This window comes from Ammodytes marinus, assembly GCF_949987685.1.
Source record: "Ammodytes marinus genome assembly, chromosome: 22".
Classification (NCBI taxonomy): Eukaryota; Metazoa; Chordata; class Actinopteri; order Uranoscopiformes; family Ammodytidae; genus Ammodytes; species Ammodytes marinus.
In genome coordinates, this window is record NC_137226.1 from 2,012,038 (window position 1) to 2,039,537 (window position 27,500).

At 39.1% G+C, this 27,500-nt stretch overlaps 2 protein-coding genes across 2 annotated transcripts in view; both read right to left on the reverse strand.

Annotated features, from left to right (window-relative positions):
* LOC307268736 (NACHT, LRR and PYD domains-containing protein 3-like) overlaps nt 1–5,841 on the reverse strand; it is a gene marked incomplete at both ends in the record, with an annotated part of 6,902 nt that extends 1,061 nt beyond the window's left edge. Inside the window, 7 exons of the mRNA XM_080051472.1 lie at nt 1–295; nt 616–662; nt 1,046–1,219; nt 2,218–2,391; nt 2,629–4,516; nt 4,884–4,919; nt 5,568–5,841. The exon at nt 1–295 is cut by the window's left edge and continues 11 nt beyond it. Of these exons, the coding sequence (XP_079907598.1) occupies nt 1–295; nt 616–662; nt 1,046–1,219; nt 2,218–2,391; nt 2,629–4,516; nt 4,884–4,919; nt 5,568–5,841 (2,888 nt within the window). The remainder of the gene's footprint in view (nt 296–615; nt 663–1,045; nt 1,220–2,217; nt 2,392–2,628; nt 4,517–4,883; nt 4,920–5,567) is intronic.
* Nucleotides 5,842–9,220: 3,379 nt separating this feature from the next.
* On the reverse strand, nt 9,221–12,323 carry LOC307268206 (galactose-specific lectin nattectin-like). The gene is made up of 7 exons (XM_080050754.1): nt 12,288–12,323; nt 11,794–11,859; nt 11,157–11,187; nt 10,764–10,843; nt 10,257–10,391; nt 9,864–9,990; nt 9,221–9,519 (listed from the first exon to the last, which is right to left on the reverse strand). The coding sequence occupies exons 2-7, from the start codon at nt 11,857–11,859 to the stop codon at nt 9,509–9,511; spliced, it is 450 nt and encodes a 149-aa protein (XP_079906880.1). The 5' UTR covers nt 12,288–12,323; the 3' UTR covers nt 9,221–9,508.
* Between the last annotated feature and the right edge of the window lie 15,177 nt (nt 12,324–27,500).

Here is a 27,500-nt window from a genome sequence, read left to right on the forward strand (position 1 = left end):
AGCATCCATGAGTGGTCGTTCCCCCCAATGCAGCCGTCAGCACCCTCTCCTTTGCGCCTGATTCCTGGGTACGTGACGGCGATGTAGACCCTCCCTTGGCACTCAACCTCCCAGTAGCAAAGGCCGGTCAGTCCAGTTGTACACAGCACCTGGAGCCAGCAGTCGAATCTGTCTGGGTGATTCGGCTGTGGGTGATTTTTTTTTCCGGCTTTTTGGACCGTCGCTTTCGTGAAGTCGTCGGACAGTTTGAGGTTCCTGTGCGCTGTGTTTGGGTCCAGTGAGAGCTCGCAGACATCTGACGGAAAGATCAAGGCAAAAAAAGTATAAGAATAGTGCGTAACTTTTTCATAGAAAATTAATGTCCGTTACATTCAAGCCATCGCCAAACAAGTTGATACAAATTTGATTAAGCCTATTATCAGCTCCACAAAACTCTCTGTATTTCTCAGTATGGCAGCGTTAACAAACTGGTGCATCCCCTCCCTCCCCCCGCCCCCTCCTGACACTGGTGCAGGAGCTCAGAAAAATCCCCAAGAAGAGCCCAAGAAATGTTTCAGTTGTTGATTCTACTGCTTGTTCATAGAAATGAATGTCAGGGTTCTCAGATTTACTTACATTTCTTCAGACCAGCTTTCATTCTTTGCTCTCCGGCGTAGTCAAGGCTAGAGGAAGGAACACAGTCAGAAATAACTGTTATATGTCATTTTCAACATCTTTATAACAATACTCAACCCTCAACCCTCGAGCGGCTGTGGTGAAGTGTGTAGGGCGGTCATCCACTGGGTTACAGGGTTGGTGGTTCGATCCCCCGTCTCCCCGCCACATGTCCAAGTGTCCCTGGGCAAAGAGACACTGAACCCTAAATGTCTCCTGATAGTTAGCTTGCACCCTGCGTGGTAGCTGCTGCTGCTATCGGTGTTTGAATGTGTGTGTGATTGGGTGAATGTGTACAAAACAATGTAAAGCGCTTTGAGTCTGTGAAAAACCAGGGAAAAGCGCTATATAAGTGGAGTCAATTTACTTTATTTGCATTTTTTATTCATACTTGAGGGTGTCCAGTCTCCATTGAGGATCTTTGAGTCCAGCAGTCAGTAGTGTGACCCCTGATTCTCCTGGGTGGTTGTAGCTCAGGTCCAGCTCTCTCAGATGGGAGGGGTTGGACTTCAGAGCTGTGGCCAGAGAAGCACAGCCTTCCTTTGTGATCATACAGCCAGACAGTCTATCACACACAAGACAGACAGACAGACAGACAGACAGACAGACAGACAGACGCACGCACGCGCGCGCGCGCACACACACACACACACACACATATATATAATCAAATGATGTCGGTTTTGGGAGGCACAGAAAATGACATGTGTGGAACAACTTCATATCTTGCAATTTTAAGAATTTTGAGGACTTCTTGTTTTTCATAGTGGAAAAGCCAAAAATGTCACCAGAGTAGAGCAGAGCCAGAACCCTGTAGTGGAAAAGCGCCACTGTATTGTTTGACTAAAACTGGTACCAGGAATTAATTTGAAACTGTGAACAATACGACATAGGCTATGCTACAATAAGAGACTGGGCAAACACACACCAGTCTTTTGTGAGGTGCAACAAACATTTAGATGGCATTTTTTGTTTGTAGTTATCTTGTCTTTCAACTTGTCCCTTAAAGGAGCAGTGTGTAGAATATATTGGCATTTTTCAGAGCAGCCATGATTCTACAGTTGCACAGAATGGACAAACTTAATGGCCATATGTATTTTTAAAGTGGATGTCCTGGGGAAATGCACCTGTTGGAAGACAGAGAAAAAGTACTATAGAATACATATTGTGTGACTAAAACTGGTACCCGGAATTCATTTGAAACTGTAAACAATGCTATTCCTAAACTGGATAGGGTGGTAGGATGGCCTAGAGGAAAGGTGGCCAACCAGTAACCATGAGGTCTCTGGTTTGATCCCCGGCACTGGACAGGAAGGGGGTTAGTTGTTTAACTAGTAGTGGCTGGTATTACGTCTACTGTGCCCACCATTTCTACCATTGTGTCCTTGAGCAAAACACTTAGCCCCTAACTGCTCCAGGGGCGCTGTACTATGGCTGACTCTGCGCTCTGACCCCCTCTGGAGTGTGGGAACTTGTGGTAAGAGGGGATATGAGAAAATGTGACTATTGACTAATAAAGTAACTTAACTTATCTTAATTGATGTTGGTGTAAAGCAGTGTTACCTGAGCGTTTGCAGGGCACAGTTGGGACTCTTTAGTCCGGCACAGAGAAGTTTCACTCCTGAATCGTGAAGGTCATTGTCACTCAGGTCCAACTCCCTCAGATTAGAAGATTCAGAGCTGAGAACTGAAGCCAGAGCCTCACAGCTGATCACTGACAGATTACAACCATTCAGCCTGAAAAATAATTATCAGAGAAAAATCTAAAATTAGCAATCAGGTATATCTACAGCTCTGAAAACATTTAAGGGACCAGTCTGTTTTCTTCTTAAATCTTCATCTCTACATTACTTAATGGAAATGCTCTAAATCACAATTCTTTTTTCGAAATTCGTAGAATAAAACCAAAATCTTCATTTTACTCAAACATAAACTTATAAATAGCAAAACGAGTTTCTGTGCTCACACACATACAGTGACTTGCTGGAGGCCTTGACCACTGGCAGCAGCTTCAGAAGGCCCTCCTCAGTCGCAGAGTATTTCTTCAGGTCAAACACTTCCAGGGCTTCTTGCGATGACAGTAGGATGAAGACCAGCGTTTGCCACTGAGCAGGACTGAGCCTGTCTGTGGAAAGCCGCCCGGATTGGAGGTACTTCTGTATCTCCTCTTCAAGGCTCTCATCCCTCAACTCGTTCAGACAGTAGAACAGATTGATGCACCTCTCCGGAGATTCATTCTCTCTGATTCGTTCCTTGATGTCCTTGATGGTTTGCTGGTTGTCCTGGTTGCGAAACCATTTTTTCGTTTTCAACAAGCCCTTGAGTTTATCCTGGTTGGTCTTCAGGGAAAGGCCCATGAGGAAGCGCAGGAACAAGTCCAGGTGTCCGTTTGGACTCTGTAAGGCTCTGTCGATGGCGATCTGGTGGACTTCTTGCATGGTTTTCCTCTTGCAAAGATTCAACAGACATTCTCTTGATATCTCTGGGTTGGACAGTACGTTCTTGTTGTCGTTAACGAGGCACATTTCCACGTGAAGAGCAGCCAGATACTCCTGGAAGCTCAGATGGACAAAGCTGAACATCTGGCCTTTGTCGTTGTCCTTCTGCCACTTGTGCACCTCTTTGAAGACCTCCGTGAAAATGCCACAATGTGCGTACTCTTGGGCCTTACGGAAGCTTATGCCGCTCTCTTTAAGGTCTTCCTCGTAGAAGATCTGTTGGCCTTTCTCCAGCTGGTGAAAAGCCAGTTTTGCTAACGTCTGGATGTAGCGAATGCTCTTCTTTAAGCCACACCTCTCTTCCGTCAATGCGATCTGATACATGAGATATTCGGTGTACATCTCCGTCAGGGTTTTGGGCAGCTCTAGCACCTGTCTTGCGGCGTTCAGAACATCCGTCAGAACCGTAGCCGTGACCCAGCAGAAGACCGGGATGTGGCACATGATGAAAAGGCTTCGCGATGTCTTGATGTGGGAGATGATTCTGTCGGCTTGCGTTTCATCCGTGAATCTCTTGCTGAAGTATTCCACCTTCTGTGGATCGGTGAACCCTCTGACCACTGACATGCCGTCGATGTAGTCTCTGTGGATCTGATTGGCTGCTGCGGGCCGTGTTGTTACCCAGACGCGGGCAGAGGGAAGCAGTTTCCCCTTGATGAGAGCTGACAGAAGCACATCCACGGAGGTCGACTGTTTGACATCAAAGTCAGTCGTCTGCTTTTCACTGCGAGACACGTCCAACTGAAGCCGGCTTTCATCCAATCCATCCAACACGAAGAGCAGTTTAAATTCACTCTTGTCGAAATCACGGTTTCCCGATGCCTGTAGTTTCGCGAAGATGTCTTGTAGGTCTTCCTCTGGGATTGCTTTCGCTTCGTAGATACACGTGTGAACCAGCCCTGCCAAAGTAAACCTTTCCCCCTTGTGTAAATTTAATTCGCGAAATGTCATGGGGAAGATGAGATGCACGTCTTGATTTTTGCTTCCCTCGGCCCAGTCCAACACGAACTTCCGCACGAGGAATGTTTTGCCGATTCCCGCAACTCCCGTCGTCATCACCATTCGTATGGGCTTGTGTTTCCCAGTGGGGCTTTGGAATATGTTACTGGGTTCAATTGGTTTCTCTTCGCCTGCTACCTTTGCTTTCGGCATCCCTATCTGGATGATCTCATGCTGTTCGTTGATGTGTACCTCCCCACCGGCTGTGATGTAAAGCTCTGTGAAGATGTCAACAAGCAGCGGCTCATTCATCTTTTCAGTCATGCCCTCTGGAGCGCTCACATACTTGCTCTGCAGGAAGTTTTGGAGTTTCTGTTGAAACACTAGGATCTGTTGTAGAGGCTCGGCATCCGGAATCTCAGAATCTGTTGGGATGAAAAAAAATATGGTAGACTATCTATAGTAAGGTGAAAAAATCAGTTTCCAGTTGTATGAGTGTAGGTAGGCCTTTTAAAGGTGGAGTCAGTGATTCTGGAGAACGCTTGTTGACAAAATCACTTTTTGTCAAAATCAGTGAATATCTCCTCATAATCCGCTACCTGAGGATACTATGTGTGTGCTTTTTTTTCCAAAATCACTGACTCCACCTTTAATGGGAAATGAAGCCTTTTCAATACATTTCTATTGGGTTCATGGGGATAGCAAACCACTTGTGACTAACCGCTAACGAAAGAAAAACAGAACTGCAGCCTCACACTTTGACCGAAAGTTTTAATGTATTTATTCTTGTACCTTGAGGTTGACTGCTGCCCGAAGCTCCTGTGTCATCTGTTGTCAGGAAAAGATATGTATGTCAAAGATAAAACTTCTTTCATATTAAAAAAAGACAGAATTTACAATGTTAAGGTGCATCAGCAATTCAGTAGAAAAGGGGGGCCCACCATGGCTAGTAACAAGTCCGTTTACAGAGCCTAGGCTGAGTATTAACACTTTTTTCAGCATTTTAACAGTACGGACAGGATGACTGAATATGTTGATATACCATGTTTGGTAGCAGTTAATTTTCCCATTGTCCTCTCAGATCTAAAGGTCTCTATGATCTTTAAGTGTGTTTGTGTATTTTGGCGACATACATCTTTTGAACATTTTTATGTTGCGATGAGCTGTTACCCCTCCCGTTCAGAGAATATACAAAAGCTATGGTGGCCTTCGAGGACAAGAAGCTAGTCACTAAAGATTGGCATCATCCACCACGGCCTTTCCAGTCTTTCCACAATATCAAGTGATGAAGTGAAGATGTATTTAGTTATTTATTCAATAGTACTTTTTCTTCTTCTTGGTCTTCCAACAGGTGCATTTCCCCAGGACGCCCACTATATATAAAAACCCATAAGGCCTTTAAAATTTGTCCGTTCTGTGCAACTGTAATCATCAGGAAATTAAGTCTCCTTCAAATTAAAACACTTTCTTTCTTACCATTTTCTTCTAAAATACTGTTTTCCAAACGCAGCACCAGATCATTTTGGCCAATCTTGCCCAGAACATCCTTGGTCACTTCCAGGGCCTGTTTGTTGAAAGCCTTCACAATCAGATTCACTGTGTCCAGCCTGTCTGCCTGTTTCAGCAGGTACTTTCGGATATAGGCGACTCCATTTTGTTTCACAGTCAGCCTCAGTTGGAACTTGAAATATTTAAAATCATCATCTTCCAAATCGTCCAATATCTGCACAAGTAGCTCCTCGACCTTCATCTCTGCATCCTGATGAGATCGGATGTGGAAATATTAACGCATGATGTAATTCTCTCAATGGATTTTGTTACACAGTTAAAGGTGTAGTCAGTGATTCTGGAGAACGCTTGTTTTCCAAATCACTTTTTGTCCAAATGAGTGAATATCTCCTCATGATCCGTGGTGTGTGTGTGTTTGTGTGGGTTCTAGAAAACAATCCAGTGTAAATACACAGCCTAGGCTTGGTAAACTGGTATGTAAACAAATGGTAAACAAAGGAGGCCCACCGTATACAGAGCCTAGGCTGTGTATTAACACTGGACTTTTTTTTCAGCTCACACAGTACAGACAGGTAGCGGATCATGAGGAGATATTCACTGATTTGGACAAAAAAGTGATTTTGACAATAAGCGTTCTCCAGAATCACTGACTCCACCTTTAACTCTACATGGTTTATACACATATTGTATATTTTTTATTACTATATCGTTATCACCAATTTAGCACAACAGAAACATTTCCTTGCTCTTACCTCCTGTCTATACCACTTTAAATCTTCATATCGTAAAAAAACTGAATTTAATAGACTAAATTCAAATCCTATTTTAGCAACACATGTTTAGATAATACGATTGTATAACAGGAACTTTGGGTTGAACCTTGTATATGGATTTTATAGACACTTCCTATAAATATGGAAATAAATTACCAAATGCAATTACACTGATGACTAACATAACAATTCAGTGAGGTTTGGGTCATAAAAATCATAAAATTGCCATGTCATGATTATATAAAGTATCATACGATCATTTTTGTTTTGCACACTCTGAATGTGATTTCCCAGCAGTGTAATAAACCAATCAGAATCGTGGACTTTTGAGCCCGCGGTTAAAGGTGCAAAATTCAGCTGTGGCACTGATTAGGGTTTGATAAATGTATACTGTCTAAATGCTATTGAAGCATAAGAAGAAATTTAACTGGAATATATACAAATAATTATTTCTTAAATTACTTTTAGCCACCAAATTCAGTTCTATATTTTATATCTGTCAGAGTAAAACTAAACTGTACATTTCTCATGATATTTCAGCAGTATTTACCTGTGTGCTGTGAGCTGTATGGGGCGTGGTGTATCACCAGGTTGCTGGTTTGAATCTAACGTTTACATTATTTTTTTATTCCTTGCAGGAACTTTCGCTTCCACCTTTTTGGGAAAATGCTATAAAAATAGCAAAAAATAAGTTTTGAAAATCAACTTGAAACTTCAGGATCCCAAAGGGGACATTTAGATCTATGGTGTTAATGCATTTAAAGTATGCATTCTCTTTACAATGCCATTATATTGTACATTTTCAATTACTTAGGTTAAATGTATTTGGAACATATTGTAAATAATGTTCTTTATATTGCAAATTTCTGATTACTTTAGGCTCTTTTCCCTTTGGTTTGCCTTACATTATTTAAAAAATGTATTACTGTATATATTACTTAAATTATTTTTATCCTTTTCTTCTTATTGTATAATTTTGATTCCTCTGTATGACTGCCACATATTGCAGAAATTGAGAATGTAGTGACTTGCCTTGGCTTTACTATAGTATCGAGACAGGTTTGTTTGGTTATTGACAGCATAAATGAGTCCGAAGAATTTTTCTTATCTGTTAACCATTTTACTACGTGTTTGAAAGTCTGAACTGTCACCACATTATCTACAGTGAACAGATACTATTCTATTATCATTTGAACACAGCAAGTACATGACATTTTCACTTCTGACTTCAAACTACAGATGTCTAAATAATGTTTTCTTATCCAAATTCGGACGTGAAGGCCTCTTTAATAAAAAAATGTTATATAACTTTCAACTTTAAAATCTTGAGCCACTAAAATTCCCCTTCTGATGTGACCGTAGGGCTATATTTAAGAGTGGAGGTGTCCAATCATGGTGCCCTTTCAAATTAAGAAAACAAAATGTATACTAACTTACCCTACATTTGAATTTGATGTCACTGACTACCTATTGCTTATTTTGCCTTTGTATATTACCAACATCATGCTCAAATACCCCTTGTATGACCCTAGGCCAAGGGCAGAAGTCCAGGTTAAATACACTAGTTGGAATTTGGAATTAAAAGTATCACTTAGGAACTCTGCATAAAATATTTTAAAGCCCCCAATTTATAAGATGTTTTAAATCTATCTTGAGGACTGATGTAGATCGTTGATTAAATTGTTGGTTTAAGTTTATCACCTGCATAAAGTTATTTAACAGACACACACACACACACACACACACACACACACACACACACACACAGGCATGAGTTGTAAGATTAATACTAAAAATAAGTGCCAAAATAATGTCTACTAAGAAATGAATGCATTGAAAAATAATTACATCACAAATAAATAATAACAAATTCACTCACTCACTCAAATTATTCCAAAAGATTCCAGCATGTGTGTCCCGACAAAAAAAATTACAAAATAAAATATGAGCTCAGATTTCTACATTCTAGATCCTTGGTTAACGTCCCCGGTAAGACTGATATATGTTTCTCCTCTCCTTCCTCTAACCTCTTACATTATTTCATTCAGATTATTTGCAGTAACAGAGTTTTACTGTGTGGCTATAAAGTTGTAAACCAGTTGCACCAACGAGTCAAAGTCCAAATCGCGTCAATGATACTGTCACTAATCTGTCCTGATGGGAAACGTGTGTGTGTGTGTGTGTGTGTGTGTGTGTGTGTGTGTGTGTGTGTGTGTGTGTGTGTGTGTGTGTGTGTGTGTGTGTGTGTGTGTGTGTGTGTGTGTCTGTGTGTGTGTGTGTGTGTGTGTGTGTGTGTGTGTGTGTGTGTGTGTGTGTGTGTGTGTGTGTGTGCGTGTGTGAATGAAATGTAACACCAAACGAGACCATCAGTGCAAAGAATGCTATTTGTGTATAGTTTTTTTTAATGCCTTTGTCATGGGTACGCTCACCCAGGAACAACAACTGGCGTAGTAAAAACACTACCGCTTTTGTCCAAAGGGGGCGCTAGAATTAACACACACTGAAAGTACCTCGGAGCACCTTTAAATGTATGAAACAGAAGGGGCACCAGGATAGAACCCTGGGGGAGACCTGACTGGAAATGGCTGGGATTTTGAAAGTTTCCTTGAACATAACCTGGAAAAGTATTTTATTTCATAACAATGTAATGAAACACGTTTTGCTTTCAGATTATTTTTATTTGTGGAATCCATTTTTTAGCAGTGATTGAGATTTGAATAAATATACGAGAGGAAATGAACAAATCACAAGAAAGTTCCTCTCCATTAAAAGTGGAGTCAGTGATTCTGGAGAACGCTTGTTGTCAAAATCAGTGAATATCTCATTGCACACTCACAGTATGGACTGGTGGCGGATCTTGAGGAGATATTTACTGATTTTGACAAAAAGTGATTTTGACAACAAGCTTTGCCCAGCTTCTCCTTAGTTTAGTGAGGTTTCAGAAAAATCAAGTGATATTAGTGATAACAGAGGGATTTGATTTGAAAGACAGTCAATAGCGATCAATTAGAGCAAGTTTGCTGATATAGAAAGTATAATATCAAGAACACAGAAACGTCATCATGGCGGGACGCATCACCAGTCGTCCTTGGCACAGACAAATGGTAGAGACATACCGGTACATGGTAAATCATTTCATAAGCCTCCTGTAGATGGAGAAAATAAATTAGTAAAATGGCATAAAGGTTTCCAAAGTTTAAGATTCATCCATCTGACGGAGTCAACAATTCTAGAGAACGCTCGTTGTCAAAAATGTTGTCTAAATCTGTGAATATCTCCTCATGATCCACTACATTTCCGCATTGTGTACGAGGAAAAACAAAACAGGGTTAATACACAGTCTAGCTCCTGTAAACTAGTATGTACAGTAAACTAAAAATATTTATATAAAGGGGGCCCGTCATAACTAGCAACATGCCCGTTTATCGGTATCCAAGTGTCTTGTAAACTCAAAATACAAGGAATAATGGACAAGGAATAATGTTTGTACCATAAGAGTTCATCATAACACAGTCTTCCCCTGGTCCTGTTTGGTAGCCGAAGTTGTCAGGCTGATTTGGACCCCTCCAGTTTGTGTAGTCATTCTCTGAGCCGTCAGTCCAGAGCCACTCTCCCTCCTGGAAGAGAAACAAAAGACTAGGTTTAATTGGGGAAACCTGTTATCTGTCTGCCTTTTTTTTTAAATACATTATTGGCTTCAAAGTTGGAGTCAGTGATTCTGGAGAAGGATTGTTGCCTAAATCCCTTGTTGTCAAAATCAGTGAATATCTCCTCATGATCCACTACCTGAACGTACTGTGCATGGATAGTACAATCAAGCGTTCTCCAAAATCGCTGACTCAACCTCATCATTGGTTGTAGTAGTTTACTAAAAATGTCTCACCTTTACTTCATCAGTTAACCCAATCCAGGTATGTGGATTTCTGCCACTCCCTTGGCGAATCAGCCCCCTCACAAAGTTGTGTTCCTCTAGACTGTGGATTGAAGCCAGGTTTCCATCAAGAGCTTTGCAGGCGGACTGAAGAGAGAGAGACAGAAACACTGAATCATTATGCAACGTTTTTAAAGTATAGTTTAACATTACCGTGAGCTAAATGCTAATTTTAGTTAGCACATCAATGGCGTTTTCCATTATAAATGAGAATTATTATTATAGCAGATTTCTTTTTTTTTCTTTTTTTTTTTTGCTAGCGGTCTATGCACTTGTTACATTTTGCTCACATGGTTGAAAAAGTTCTGTCTTTTAAGACACTGAATTGTACGTTAGATATGCTTTATAATTTGAGATATGGATTTCTTGTATGTATTTGAGATGGCTGAGCAGTAAAGGCTATTTACATGTGCTAAAATTGCCAGTGGAAAAAATGCCCAAAGATCAATATAAACTTACCTCTGCTTCGGCCATGATTTTGCCATCGTTTTTAAAGATGAAACAGCGACATTCCCTAAAGGTCCAACCAGTAGGGCAGTCTGTGTCAGACAAGGTAAATAGAAAAGGGGAAATGGATATTGTTACAGTGAATCTGGCTAGTTGTCAAAAACACTTTTTTTTTTGTTAAAGTCAGTGAATATCACCTTAGATCCGCTACCTGTCTGTACTGTGTGTGCTGAAAAAAAATCCCAGTGTTCATGCATAGCCAAGGCTCGGTAAACAGGTATGTTGCTAGCTAAGGTTGGCCCCCTTTGTTTACATACTAGTTCACAGAGCCTAGGCTGTATATTAACCCAAGTGTATTAATGAACATATATCACACACGTATAAATAAGTTATATATTAACCAACCTGAAGCTTCATCTTCACTGCTGGTGGACCACTGTTAACAGGAACAATACATTAATTTCATCAGCTCGGAAATTGCAATTTTTTAGCATCATCTTAGCATTATCTTAAAGCTCCTGTAGCTTTAAACCCAAACCCACCAAATCCTTCCAACTATATAATTTGGGGAGTTAGTTGCATGGTAGTAAAGCATCTGAAAAGAGTTAGGCATATTTATCAATCCACATTAAAGATATTGTCATTTAAGTTTGATAAACTTCACAGAAATTCATATACAATATGCTCTGGTTCTTATGACACGATACGTTTTTTTGAACCAATCACTGCAGTTCTCTGACCAAACGTTCTATAAAAACAATGACTGTTGCCATGGATAGTGTTTTGAAACAACCACGCCCAGACTAGTCTAGTAAAAAATGTTTTATTTTAAATATTTTTTAACATTTATTTTTGATCAGATTTTTGTCAAGGCTTATTGAGACTCCCAACGTTGATATTATATATTGATTCTTCCTATTTTAGACGATGTTTACAGAGGCTTTAATATCATAAATCAATCAATTCCTTCCAACTACGTAATTTTGGGAGTTAGTTCCATGATAGTAAAGAGGTGTTAATGCTCCAGAAACATTGTACTCACAGTTCCTGAAATCAACAGTCCGCTGGTCAGAGAGAGGAAGAGCACAGAGTGGAAACCTGCTGTCATCTGGAGAATGGCATTACACAGAAAACATTTTTTTTAAATAGTTTAAATTTAAGTTCAAACTTGTATAAAAGCACAGGCAAGGCTAATTATTGAGACCATTGACATTTTTGTATTATTTTCATGTATAACTCAATGTATTTTATATACTGTTAGTACCAGTTGTGAATTTTTTTTACACACTATCAGTCAAAATCCTATAGAAACAAATTATTGTCATGATTTGATGAGGACAATAACTCCATTTATGAGAAAAGTTGCATATACATTTTCTGTTGATTAGTGCTGTCACTTTTTCAAAAATAAAGTTCTAAACTAATTTAAAATTACCCGTAATTTGTACGAATAAATTCTCACACCCCCGTCCCTTTACCACAACACATTAGAATTGTCTCTGTTGCTCTGCTGACACACAGTTAAACTATTGTTACCTTCGCTGTAGTTCTGATGTCTGATGCAGAGAGGACGATGGGCAAACAGTTGTGTCTGGGGAAGTAACACTAGCCTGTATATACTGTATATGTGTGCTCAACAGGGTTGCCAGATCTAACAGGAGAAACAAGCAACCGGGCCTATAAAACAAGTCCGTTTGCCTTTGTGTCTGAATTAACTGAACTTGTGGTTTTACAAAACTTCCTCGTTTCTCACGTTAACATAAAGTAGGTTATGATTTAAATAGTTGGTATTATTTACAGAGCAAAGGTGTGTATTATGGTTTTGACGGTAGAGACATGTTCTTGTTTTTGTTGAGTTAAAAACTGATATTGTGGTTGGAAAAACTTCCTCTTTCTTTAGTTATATTTACATAGGTTTTAAACTGAATGTGAGAAAGTTATGCACTTTTTTTTTTTTTTTTTTTAAGATATTTTTTGGGCATTTTTATGCTTTATTGATAGTGCAGAGAGACAGAGGTGAAATGGGGCAGAGAGGGGAGTGACATGCAGAGAACGACCGCGGGTGGGAATCGAACCCGGGTCTGCTGCTGGGCCCGGCCCGGGAAGGGGACGCCTTACCAACTGAGCTAAAGGCGCCCCCTGCACTTTTGTTTTTGTCATGGTTGGTGTAGCCTACTGTACAGAGCACAGATTTGGATTTGGGTTAACACGGCAGGGCTGGATCTATCAACAGAGTTCCCCAGTACTGTTGTAATGGTGAATGGTGCAGGTTATGGTTGTGGTCTGATAGCAATAGCTCCGGTTAGCATGAAGACTCGGTAGGCAACTTGTGGGATTCTCCTCACGGTACTTTTATTACACATTGACCATATCAAGCCAGGTCTCTACGGCACTATATCTATTAAGCAGACATGCGTTCAGGAACATAGTCCGAGATTCCCTGTTACACCAACTCATTACAAAATAGAGAATATAACACGGAGACTTTCCTAGGCTGCATAGTTACTTTAGCTTAGCGGAGAAGCACATACTCTTCTTCTTCATGGTCAACATTAGATTCCACAACAAACAAAGGGAGGCACCACCTAGTGGCGCTACATGTATAAAACCGACTGTTACACTGTGTGTTACATTTTGTGTTACATGGCTTTTTTTTGTATTTTATATCTAACCACTACACCATGAGCGACCCCCAGAAAAACTGTCAAGGTGGGTTTGTTGCAAATGGTTTTTACCACTGGTTACTTTGAGAAAGTTGCTGCAGAACTAGGATGAACTGTAGGCTGACTTCCTGTAGGGAATCAGAGAGGGAAAGGGGGGGGGGGAACGTTTGGTGGATAGGTAGAGGTTAGCCTGGCACCGCCCGCCTACCTACTTCCTCTCAATTTTAATTTCCCTTCAGTAGTCAGTCTGGGTCTGTGGTATATTCACGGGTTTTCTGAGCCAGATTTTTGGCTATCCAATCAGCGAACAGAGGGAGTGGCTGAGAACAATGATGTTGAGGTTGTGCGCCAGTTTCAGTTGTAGTCAGAAGCCGGCGCATGACATACATCACGACCAAACGTTATGCGATTGGTTGGCAGATCCAGAGTGGCACTGGGCAGATCCAATAGTTTTAAATTTCAAGACACCCGCCTTCAAGTGAGGTAACGTTTGTCAATTGAGATACCCTCTGTACAAATGAAATGAAGTAAGATGTTCTGGTAGGACCAGGCTAGGTAGAAGTGGGAGTCATCCACATACTTCTGAAACAGTCAAATATTTCCTCTGATGATCATAAATATGGCGGGGGCACCGGGATCAAACCACCAACCCTGTCGTTGAGTGTCGACCACCCTATCCACTTCGCCTCAGCCTTTGTCATTGTTAGGCTCACCCAGGAACTACAGCTGACATAGGAAAAAAACATTACCGCTTTTGTCCAAAGTGGGCGCAAGAATTAACACAAACTGAAAGTTTGTAAATGTATGAAACAGAAGGGGCCCCAGGAAAGAACCCTGGGGGACACCTGAATGGAAATGGCTGGGATTTGAAAGTTTTGTTGAACATATACTGGATAAGTTTGTCATTTCATAACAATGGAATGGAACACATTTTGCTTTCAGATAATTTTTATTTGTGGAATCCATTTTCTTTTAATTTAGTTTGCAGTGATTGAGATATGTATTATTACACGAGAGGAGATGAACAAATCACAAGAAAGTCAGCGATTCTGGAGGACGCTTGTTGTCAAATCCACAAAACTGGTACAGAGCCTAGGTTCTGTATTAACACTGGATATTTCTTCCTCCAGTGTACACACAGTATCATTAGGAGATATTCACAGATTTGAAAAAAAGGGATTTTGAACAAGCAGCTGCGTTCTCCACAGTTTCAGTTACGTGAGGTTTCAGAAAAAGGAAGTTATTGTATATTATTGATTACGGAGGGATTTGATTTGAAAGACATTCAATAGCGATCATTTAGAGAAAGTTTGCTGATATAGAAAGCATAATATCAAGAACACAGAAACGTCATCATTGCGGGACGCATCACCAGTCGTCCTTGGCACAGACAAATGGTAGAGGTAAAAACCCATCTGGTAAAACAGCGTCACATGGGTAATCATTCCATGGGCCTCCTGTAGATGGAGAGTGATCAGTCAGTAAAAAGGCATAAAGGTTTCCAAAGTTTAAGAATCGTCTTACTCAGGAAGTCAAGAAAGAATATTTATACCGTCATAGTTGATCATAACACAGTCTTCCCCTGAGCCGAAGTTGTCAGGCTGATTTGGACGATGCCAGTTTGTGTAGTCAACGTCTGAGCCGTCAGTCCAGACCCACTCTCCCTCCTGGAAGAGAAACAGAGGTTTTCCCAATTAAAAAAAACATTATTGGCTTCAAAGTTGGAGTCAGTGATTCTGGAGAACGCTAATGCCTAAATCAGTCATGATCCGCTACCTGTCTGTACTGTGTGTGTTAATAAAAACGGGTATTAATCCACAGCCTAGGCTCTGTAAACCCGCATGTAAACCATATGTAAACAAATTAGCTAGCATAATACCCGTTTACAGAGCATAGGATGTGTATTAATACTGGATTTTCTTTCACTGCACGCACGCACAGTACAGACAGGTAGCGGATCGTGAGGAGATATTCACCGATTTTGACTAAAAGATAATCAAGCGTTCTCAAGAATCTCTGACTCCACCTTTAATCATCATTGGTTGTAGTAGTTTACTAAACATTTCTCACCTTTACTTCATCAGTTAACCCAATCCATGATCTTGTATTTACGCCACTCGTATCAGCGCGAATCAGATCCCTTACAAAGTTGTGCTCATCTCGACTGTGGATTGAGGCCAGGTTTCCACCAAGATGGTTGCAGTCAGACTGAAGAGGGGGAGACCGAGAAACACCGAATCATTATGCAACGTTTTTAAATTTAGTTTAACATTACCGTGAGCCACATGCTAAATAGCTTTTTCCATTATAAATTAGCATGGAGCTAACAGACTTCTTATTTTATTTTTTGCTAGTGGACTAATATAAGCACTCTTTATATTTGGCTCACATGGTTGTAAAAGTTCTGGCTTTGATGACACTGAATTGTGCGTTAAAGGAATACTTTACCCACACTGAACCGGCGTTTTATCATTATAAAATCACTATTATGATATAATGAATGAGGTTTTTCTTCCCTCAGTCTTCCCTTGGCCCAGCTGTCCTGTTAATCCTAACCCTACATGTGTTATGTCACTCATGGGAAAATGTAGGGTTAGACAGTGAGACCATAAAACACTCTTTCTGCCTTTTCTCAGGCTAGGATGAACCGATTTCTAAAATGTTTGCACATGTATACTACATAAGATCTCAGAGTTCAATACATATTTCCACCGGTGAAGTAGGTCTTTAAATATGCTTCATAGTTTGGAATATGGGTTTTGTGTATGTATTTGAGATGGCTGAGCAGTAAAGGCTATTTACATGTGCTAAAAGTGCCAGTGGAAAAATGCACAAAGGTCAATATAAACTTACCTCTGCAGCTCTCATGGTCTTGGGACTGTTTTTAAAGATGAAACAGCGACATTCCCAAAAGGTCCAACCGTCAGGACAGTCTGTGTCAGACAAGGTAAATAGAAAAGGGGAAATGGATATGTTTACACCAGATTATTGGAAAGTCGTCAGCTTATTAAAGGTGGAGTCAGTGATTCTGGAGAACGCTTGTTGTTAAAATCACTTTTTTTGTCAAATTCAGTTAATATCTCCACACGATCCGCTATCTGGCCATATGATATGTTGCTAGCTACGGTGGGCCCTCCTTTGTTTACATGTCAGTTTACAGAGCCTAGGCTGTGTATTAAAACCAGATTTTTTTTCAAGCGCACACACAGTACGGACAGATAGCAGATCGGGAGGGGATATTCACTTATTTTGACAAGAAGCGTTCTCCAGAATCACTGACTTCACCTTTAAATTTGACATGTATTGGTATGGTTACCAGCTGACTAGATAACGTTATAGTGTCTGTATGAACTTCTGCTATTGGATGTTATAAAATGTACAACACACATTCATTCATGAATATATAAATGAGTCAAAGCAACCAACCATCTTCACTGCTGGTGGACCACTGTAAACAAGAACAATAAATTAATTACATCAGCTCAGAAATAGCAATTTATTTTTATTTTTTAGCATCCATTTTCCTAAAGCCCCTAAACCCAAATCCACCAATTCCTATGTAAACTATGTAAAAGTTGCATGATAGCAAAGCATCTGAAAAGAGTTAGGCATATTTATCAATCCAAATGAAAGATATTGTAATTTAAATGAGTTACAGAAACTCAGTTTAGATGAGGCTATGGTATTTTCTTATGAGCCAATAAGTATTTTGAACTAATCACGGCAGTTCTCTGCCCAAACGTTCTAAGCAAACAATCACTGTTGCCATAGAGATAGTTTTATACAGCCACGGCCACACATTCCTGTCAAATGGTCAGTAAAAAAAATAGTTTTAAGTAATTTTTATAATATTTATGAACATTTATTTTCAATCAGATTGTTGTCAAAGCTTATTGAGACTCCAAACGTTGATATTATATATTGACTGTGACTATTTTAGACAATATTCACAGAGGCTTTAATACTTCAGTAACATTGTACTCACAGTTCCTGAAATCAACAGTCCGCTGGTCAGAGAGAGGAAGAGCACAGAGTGGAAACCTGCTGTCATCTGGAGAATGGCATTACACAGAAAACAAAATAGTTAAAATTTGAATTTAGACTTCTACAAAAGCACAGATGAAAGCTGTGTTTGAATAGTATTTCCCCTAAATTAATTAACCATACAGTGTCCGCATTGAACATGAGCTAATAGTTAAAATTTGAGTTCAAACTTTTACAAAAGCATAGATGTAAGCTGTTTTTGAATACTTTGTACTTAACCTACATGTAGTGCACACTGGGTTTCAACATTAAACAATTATTGAGACCAATGACATTTTCATTTTTCACCAAAAATGATTGTTGTCATGCATAAAATCCATTTATTTGTTCTTACTACGCCAGCTGTTGTTCCTGGGTGAGTGTATACCCATGACAAAGGCATTAAGAAAAACTGTATAAAGATAGCATTCTTTGCACTGATGGTCTCGTTTTGCTTTTACATGTCATTTATGATCATCAGAGGAAAAAAAGAGACTTTTTTAGGAATATTCTCATCAGTTTCTTGTAGCTATACCGTTTGGAAATAATCTTTAAAATTAATTAAATTATTAATCGATATAGGAAAATAGTTGCAGAATAATTTAATAATAAGTTAATCTATTCTTACCTTAGCTGTAGAGAGGACGATGGGCAAACAGTAGTGTGTCTGGGGAAGTGACACTAGCCTGTATATATACTGTATATGTGTGCTCAACAGGGTTGCCAGATCTAACAGGCGAAACAAGCAACCGGGCCTAGAAAAACAAGCCTGTTTGCCTTTGTCTGTGTCTGAATTCTCTGAACTTCCTCTTTTCTCACATTAACATACAGTATGATTTAAATAGTTGGTATTCTTTACAGAGCGAAGGTGTGTATTAGGGACATGTTCTTGTTTTTGTGGATTAAAACTGATATTGTGGTTTGTGAAACTTCCTCCTTAGTGATATTTAGGTTTTAAATGTTCTGTTATTCTCGGTGAGGAGGATGTGTATCTGTGGACAGGACACTGGGGGAGTGTTATGCACCTTTGTTTTTGTCATGGTTGGTGTAGCGATACTGTACAAGGCACAGATGTGGATTTGGTTTAACACGGCAGGTTTTTCAGCGTTCACACAGTACGGACAGAGTATCATAAGGAGATATTCACTGATTTTGAAAGAAAAGGGATTTCGACAACAAGAGGCTGCGTTCTCCATTATCGCTGACTCCACCTTTAATGAGTCAGAGTTTCAGTTACATTTCAGAAAAAGGAAGTTATATTATTGAAAACAGAGGAATTTGATTTCAATGGCATTCAATAGTGATCATTTAGAGCAAGTGTAGTGCTAATATGAAAGTATATTAACTGGAACTGCAAGCAGTTATGAACGGGGGCCAAGCCTCAAACGCAACATGGGTCCCGAGCGCCATCGACCGTGGCGCCGGCCGCTCACTTCACAGAATCCGGGGATGTAAAGTTTTTGAATTTGGGATGTTTGGTTTAGGAGTTATAAACAATTGCAGATAAATAGGCTCAAGTCGATAAGGAGATATATACTTTTTGTGTTTTTGGCGCCCCCTTTTGGAGAAATTTGACTAAACTATTGTAACGTTGAATGATGCATGCAATACTGCAATCTTTGAATTAATATGAACTTGGAAATACAAATGCAATACAAATTTGACCTTAAACTGCTTTCTCTCACTCCCAAACCGCGTGTCTGACAGACAAAATTAATATACCGTTAGAACCAGAAGAAGTTGAGGAAGATGCAGTGTGAAAATCGAGTCTGTAATGTAAAAACTGTGAAATTGAGAGCAAGATAAAAATGTAGTACTTTCTGCATTTCTCAAAAAAATTTAAGTCTCAGTTAACATGGGACTGTATGAGGCAGTAGTTGTCAGTTGGTTGGACATCCTTTCGCTTAGAAGCTCACAGCTCTCAATTCGTAGGTATGTTTGGTTCAATAGCCACATATATGCGACCGGCACAATATTACCTACATTTTGATAACACAATTATAAATGTGGAGTTAGATTTGTGCGAGTGAGAGCGATCTGAAAAGTGTGTGGTGCTTTTTTTTCTCACACATTCTACACTCTAACAGTTGGCCCCTCCACTCTAGCCCCAACATTCCGTCCCATCTGCTTTCATTATAAAATCTCATTGTAAAGAGACTCTTTGTAAGACAGCCAAATAGTGAGGTTATGATGGCAGCTGACAGTTTTTTTTCTTACCCTAGGCTTTTTTCCCTGCCCAATAATATTTAAAAAATTCAACAAATAAATTAAATAAAAAATATAATGCGTATTATCTGTATTTTAAATTAAATAAATATTTTTATAAAATAATAAAAATAAAAAACGTATCTGAAAATATAAATAAATAGTAAAACGAGAGACACTGAACATTTGGAGTGGTCTCTTAATTTTTCTTGAGCTGTACATTACATAAAATTACAGATTACGGTTCATCTACAGGTATTGAATAGAAAGGCATAACAACCCATGTTATTCTCTACAAATCGTTTTTACTAAATCCAGGTTCCAATTATATTGATCAAAGGACACTCAAAGCTTGGTATTTTAATAGCAGTTATAAATTAGTTATAGGTTTTTTTTTAAATCTTAAATGTTGTAGTCCCTGTTGTACTTCAATAAAATATATTTTAATGGAAAACATACATTTTAGTATCTTTAATCAACTTAACTAGCTACTTAACATGAATTCCTCATGGTTTGATGGATGGATTCACCTGAAAGATATTCTTTTGTTGAAGCGTATCATTGGGATATTTCATATTATACATCAAATAGGCCTGAAGTAGGCCTAGTGTTTATTGGTTTGCCTTATTGACTACTTAAATTTCCTAATACAATCAGATACTGCATTAAAATGATAGATAATGCAGTACGCCTTTAAATGCTGTGGGAAATATGTTCCCAAAAGTTCAATTCAACTCGCCCAATGTTGCCATATCATACCACGAAGATGCCAAATGACCCAAGTAGAGAGGCAAATAATGATGTAGGCCTATGTGTATTAAATTGAGCTGATTGCAGTAAAACACTGTGGAGGGAATTCTGAATAAGGTGTGTGTATTTACAGAAACAGAAGAGCCATGAACTCCATCTTAAATTTAACAGGCATTGGGCCAGTTTCACAGACATGGATTAATCTTAGTCCTGGACTAAATGGAATTTTGAATGGAGATTGTCCATTAAAAGTACAATTTAGTCCAAAACTAGGCTTAATTAGTAGCCCATTATGTATTAATAGTGTGAGTGTCAAGTCTTCTGTCAAATATAAATGTAAGACTTAGTCTGATTTTATACCGTCATTTATTACGTTCATATTCATATATAAACACATTACGTAACAACATCAAGTAATCAGTTTAATAAAAATAAATGAAGGAAATGATTATACCCGAAATACCTCAGAATCAACTTTATTTGTCATTGCACCGTTACAGAACAACAAAATTACATTTCAGTTCACTCCCCGATTTTTTATTTATTTTTTGTCATTTAATACGGCACTTGCGGCAGCTCTTTCCGGTCTGCTGGTGGAGGTGCCTGACAGTGGAGGTCTGCAGCCAGACTCGCAAAAAAAAAGTTGTTTCCCGCCAAAACAATTTGGCCATATCTTATAGACTCAGGTATGCCCCATGATTGACTGTGAGTTTTAAGAAAAGTAATGCGGCCAATTAGGAGATATAAACTTTTTGTGGTTTTGGCGCCCCCCTTACGGATACATTTGTCGAAACTTTTGGAGAAGGCTCCCAAGGATAGCACAAACATATCTCTAAAGCTGGGTCTTAATACGATGAATACTTTTGGATTCATGAGCATTTACGTAACGCGTAGCTAAAACACAAATATGTAAAGTGCTACCGTTACGTCATCGATGGTCTTAACAAAATTATTTATACAACTTTTTTTGTTGGGCATCTGTAGAGCATAATTATTTTCGTTGCGTCCCAATCAAGCAAAAACTGTAGGAGGAGTTTTGCGATGTAGCAAAAAATATATATACGCGCAAATGGGCAAAATGTTGCATATGTCAATAGCTGCAGCTGACTTCAGTGAATCTGTGGATATACAGTATCTAGGGTATAATGTCTAAAAAAAATTTGTTTGCGTACCAGGCACGGACCAGGATCTAGTCATGCAAGTGGCATGTCCCCACCCTTTACGGTTTGGGCTGCAGCACCAGTTTAAAATAAAAAGATTAATAAGAATACAAACTCTAGCAAAAACAATTGGGTTCCCTGCCCAGCATGGACAGGGACCACGCTGCTCTGCGTAGGGTGTTCTGTGCTCTGTTCTGTGCTCTGCATAGGGTGTTCTGTGCTTAAAGTCACAGGAGCGTGATTGTGGTTGGAGGCATCCCTGGTCCTGGCACAGACAAATGGTCGAGGATAACCGGAACATGGCAAATCATTCCATTGGTCTCCTGTAGATGGAGAAGTATCAGTTAGTAAAATGGCATAACGGTTTCCAAAGTTTAAGATTAAGAAGATTTAAGATTTAAGAAGTTAAAACACACAACCATACCACATAGTTTTTCAGGTATCCAAGTGTCTTGTAAAACACCCTCAGAAAGTCAAGGAATAATATTTGTACCGGGACGGTTGATTTGGTAACACTTTATAATAACTATCCGTTGTAACTCGTTAATAGATCATTAGTAAACTCTTAATTAATGATTTATTAAGTGTTTGTTAGCAGTTTGTTAAGGATTTATAACAATGCCTTACAGACAGTTAATAGACCAGTAATAAACTTTTAGTTAATTGGTTATAAATGACTTGTTAAATAACAGTTAACCGTTTGTTAAGGATTTATAACTGTGCTTTATAGCATCACAAAGGGCCATTAGGACGGATAATCCATGACATTGCCGTGATGTATGGACATTAAATGTCCCTCTGAAATTCTGTTTATCCAGTGTTTACCACAAAAAGTTCCCAAACCTCATGGGTTTGTATGTTGTTGTATACTTTTGTATACTACTGTTATGCCATGTGATGGCTCAGTATGTGTGTTTCTATAGATTAAACACAATGTTCAACATTTCATCTGTGGTGTTTCCTTGGTAGAAAACAGTACACAGAACAGCCTATGGGTGGAACAAGGTTGAGGTACAAAAATTTGATATTTTAAATATCATGTCAAATTTCTGTACCTTGAACTTTTTTCACCCATGTGCAGTTTTACAAAGTTTCACTGGTATTAGTAGAAGGTTAACAATCTATTAACAACTGATCTGTAAAGTGTGAGTTAATATATTAGTTAAAGGCCTACTTCACCGGTGGGAATATGAAGGTGTATTGAATTCTGAGATCCTATGTAGTATAAATGTGCAGTTTTTTTTTAAATTGGTTCATTCTAGCCTGAGAAAAGGCAGAAAGGGTGTTTTTTTAACCCTATATTTCTCTTTCTCGTGACATCACAGAAAGAGAAATATAGGGTTAAAAAAAACTTACTTTGTAAATATTACTGTGATGTATTTTACTGTGACATCACAGTAATATTTACAAAGTACGTTTTTTTTTAACCAGTTTATATTACATACAGAGATATGATTTAGTCACGAGAAAGAGAAATATAGGGTTAAAAAAACAGTCTTTCTGCCTTTTCTCAGGCTAGGATGAACCAATTTAAACTTTTTTTGCACATTTATACTACATAGGATCTCAGAATTCAATACAACTTCATATTCCAACTGGTGAAGTAGGCCTTTAAGTATTAGTTAATAGTTTATATATGTTATTGGGACGTTATTCTAAAGTTGCAACTATTCCTCATTTACAAACAATTAATAAATGAGGAATAGTTGCAACTTTAACCAACAAACTTACTTCGTAAATATTACTGTGATGTCTTTTACTGTGACATCACAGTAATATTTACAAAGTACGTTTTTTTTAACCCTATATTTCTCTTTCTGTGATGTCACGAGAAAGAGAAATATAGGGTTAAAAAACACTCTTTCTGCCTTTTCTCAGGCTAGGATGAACCAATTTAAATTTTCTTTGCACATTTATACTACATAGGATCTCAGAATTCAATACACCTTCATATTCCCACCGGTGAAGTAGGCCTTTAAGTATTAGTTAACAGAGGTGGGACCAAGTCATTGTTTAGCAAGTCACAAGTAAGTCTCAAGTCTTTGCACTCAAGTCCCGAGTCAAGTCTCAAGTCAATGCTGACAAGTCTCAAGTAAGTCCCAAGTCCTGCAGTTTGAGCTTCAAGTCATTTCGAGTCCTTTAACCAAAAAGTAATACTTTATTTACCCACATCATGTACGCTTTTAAAATCTGTCTCTATTTATTAAAGCGGATACGAGTAACATTTAAATATCTTTTAAACAACCTCATGTTTCCTCTGATAATCATAAATTACCTTTAACAGCAAACGAGACCATCAGTGCAAAGAAAGACGTTTTTATATAGTTTTTATTACTGCTTTTGGTCTGGTCGCACACCCAGTCCGATTTTCGGTTCGCTCGTGCAGGCTCTATGGTCACATATCCGTATTGGTTGCAGATTTCAGTGTGGCGCTGCAACGCGATTTGAGAAGCCTATCCCTCCAGGTGAGGGAAGGGGAGCGGGAGCCTTGTTTGAGACAGTTATTTGTCGTCATAAATGACTGATAACGGGGCTGAACCATCAAAGAAAAAAAAGAGAATGCAATGAAGAAAAGCGAAAAGGGAGAGTGAGTGATAGGCGGGCGGGAGGACGTTGCCAAGCAACGTGTATACAATTTCACGAGAGCGAAACTAGACTGCTAAATGAATGAGCGGTTGGTACTAACACAAAGTTTGCTTTGCTTCACCATCATCAGATAACCATTATCTGAAATAGTCATTATTTACATCAACAACACAAACACATTACCTCATCGTGATCCATAGTCTACTAACTGCCGTCTCTCATTCATTCGCTTTCTGTGAGGACACAGCTCCGTGAGAGAGAGAGTAGTTAGGTGACGCTGCTGAATCAACTCATTGCAAGCAGGTGTGTGTACTGACTGGCATTAGTTGATGCAGTGTCAAAACCACTCTCACGGAGCCGAAAAGAGTCCTCACACTTTCAACACACGAACATGCACTATATTGCGCCCTTCTCAGTCCACGCTCACGCGCCTGGCACGAGCATTTGCGACAGCGGGCGTCGTAAAAATACTACCGCTTTTGTCCAAAGGGGACGCCAACGTGCCATCTTACTCGTAGTGCCTTTAAAACAAGTGCAATTGAATTTGTGGAAAAAAAAATTGTACGGACATTGCACTTCCTAAATGTTTACCAGTGATTTTTAACATTTAACTCATATTTTGCAATAATATTCTTCATTTTAAACCACTCCTTTACAGAATAAACACATTTATTAATTTGTGTTATTTTGACCACCTCGTAGTTTTTATACCCGAACAAAAACAGACACTCACACATAGGCTACATGTAGAAAAGGCCCCAACATTTATAGGTTACAGTGTTGTTATTTCTTATAGTGTGTTAAGATGTGTTTTGTTCAGTGTGGATGACAGTATAGCTGTCAGGTTGCAAGTCTCTTTACATTTTGTCAAGTCGAGTCTCAAGTCACCAAATTCATGACTCGAGTCCAAGTCATGTGACTCGAGTCCAAGTCATGTGACTCGAGTCCACACCTCTGTTAGTTAATAGTTTATATATGTTATTGGGACGTTATTCTAAAGTTGCAACTATTCTTCATTTACAAACAATTAATAAATGAGGAATAGTTGCAACTTTAGAATAACGTCCCGATAACACATATAAACTATTAACTGATACTTAATAAGTCATTAGTAAGTAATCCACTACTAGCTTGAAAATTATCTATCGGCTATCTATAAAGCACAGTTATAAATCCTTAACAAACGGTTAACTGTCATTTAACAAGTCATTCATAACCAATTAACTAAAGGTTTATTAATGGTCTATTAACTGTCTGTAAGGCATTGTTATAAATCCTTAACAAACACTTAACAAATCATTAATAAATCATTAATTAGGAGTTTACTAATGATCTATTAACGAGTTACAACGGATAGTTATTATAAAGTGTTACCGCTGTTTTCGACACAGTCTTCCCCTGGTCCTGCGTTGTCAGGCTGAGTGTTTACCCAGTTTGTGTAGTCATTCTCTGAGCCGTCAGTCCAGACCCACTGTCCCTCCTGGAAGAGAAACAGAGGTTTTCCCAATTAAAAAAAACATTATTGGCTTCAAAGTTGGACTCAGTGATTCTGGAGAACACTTGTTCAGTGAATATCTCCTCAATATCTGCAACCTGAACTTACTATTGTGTGCGATGAAAAAAGATCTGGTATTAATTCACGGCCTAGGCATGCATGTAAACCATATGTAAACAAAGGGGGCCCACTGTGGCTTCCATCATGTATTAACATTGGATTTCTTTTTCAGTTCACACAGATAGAAGATCGTGAGGAGATATTCACCGATTTTGACTAAAAGATAATCAAGCGTTCTCAAGAATCTCTGACTCCACCTTTAATCATCATTGGTTGTAGTAATATGCTAAAAATGTCTCACCGTTGCGTCATCATTTAACCCAATCCAGGATCGTGCATCTCTGCCATACGTATCGCGAATCAGCTTCCTCACAAAGTTGTGCTCCTCTAGACTGTGGATTGAGGCCAGGTTTCCAACAAGAGCTTTACAGGCGGACTGAAGAGAGAGAGACAGAGAAACCCAATCGTTATGCAATTTTTTTTAGTTTTTTTTAAAGATATTTTTTTGGCATTTTTGCTTTATTAAACATATTTGTAGAGACAGAGGTGAAATGGGGCAGAGAGGGGAAGACCTGCAGAGAACTGACCCGGGTCTGCTGCAAGGCCAAGGCCCGGGGGGGAGGGGGGATGGGGGGGGGGGGCACCCTTTCCCACTGCGCCATTTCCATTATAAATTAGCATTGAGCTAACAGACTTTTTTTTAGCTACTAAGCACTCTTTATATTTGGCACATATGGTATGCTTAATGATGTGAGGTATGGGTTTCTTGTATGTATTTGAGTTGGATGAGCAGTAGAGGCTATTAACATGTGCTAAAAGTGCTAGTGGACAAGATGACAATCAGCATAAATGCTTGGTAGACACAATATAAACTTACCTCTGCTGCGGTCCAGTTCATGGGACTGTTTTTAAAGATGAAACAGCGACAGTCCCTAGGGGTCCAACCAGCAGGACAGTCTAGTAAATAGAAAGGAGATGAATGGTTATTGTTACACTAGAGAATTGGCAAAGTCCTCAGTGTATTAAAAGATGCAGTAAGTGATTCTGGAGAACGCTTGTTGTCAAAATCACTTCTTGTCAAAATCAGTGAATATCTCCTCATGATCCGCTACCTGTCCGTACTGTGTGTGTACTTGGAGTGAAAACAATCCAGTGCTATACACGCCCTTTAGGTTCTGTAAACAGGTATGTTGCTAGCTATGGTGGGCCCCCTTTTGTTTACATACCCTCTGCTTATAAACCAGTTTACAGAGCCTAGGCTGTGTATTAAAAAACAGATTTTTTTTCCAGCGCACACACAGTACGGACAGGTAGCGGATCATGAGGGAGATATTCACAGAGAGCGATTTTGACAACAAGCGTTCTCTAGAATCACTGACTACACCTTTAAATTTGACATGTATTGACATGGTTACCAGCTGAACAGATGAATTCATTGTTTCTGTATGAACTTCTGCCATTGGATGTAACTGAACATATATCACACATCAACCCAGTATCACGGCAAAGCGTGCAATAGACACGCCAGTCCACAAGACAAGGTGTGTCACTGTAATGTTTTTGAACGTATATCACACACTTGCATAAATGAATAAGTAAAAGTCACGTCAACCAACCTCCAGCTTCATCTTCACAACTGGTAGACCACTGTGAACAGGAACAACACATTAGTTTAATCAACCTTGAAATTGTGCATTTTAAGATAATTTAAATGTTTTAGCATCCATTATCTTAAAGCCCCTATAACTACAGCTCTGGAAAAAAATGAAGAGACCACTCCAAATGTTCAGTGTCTCTTTTTTTACTC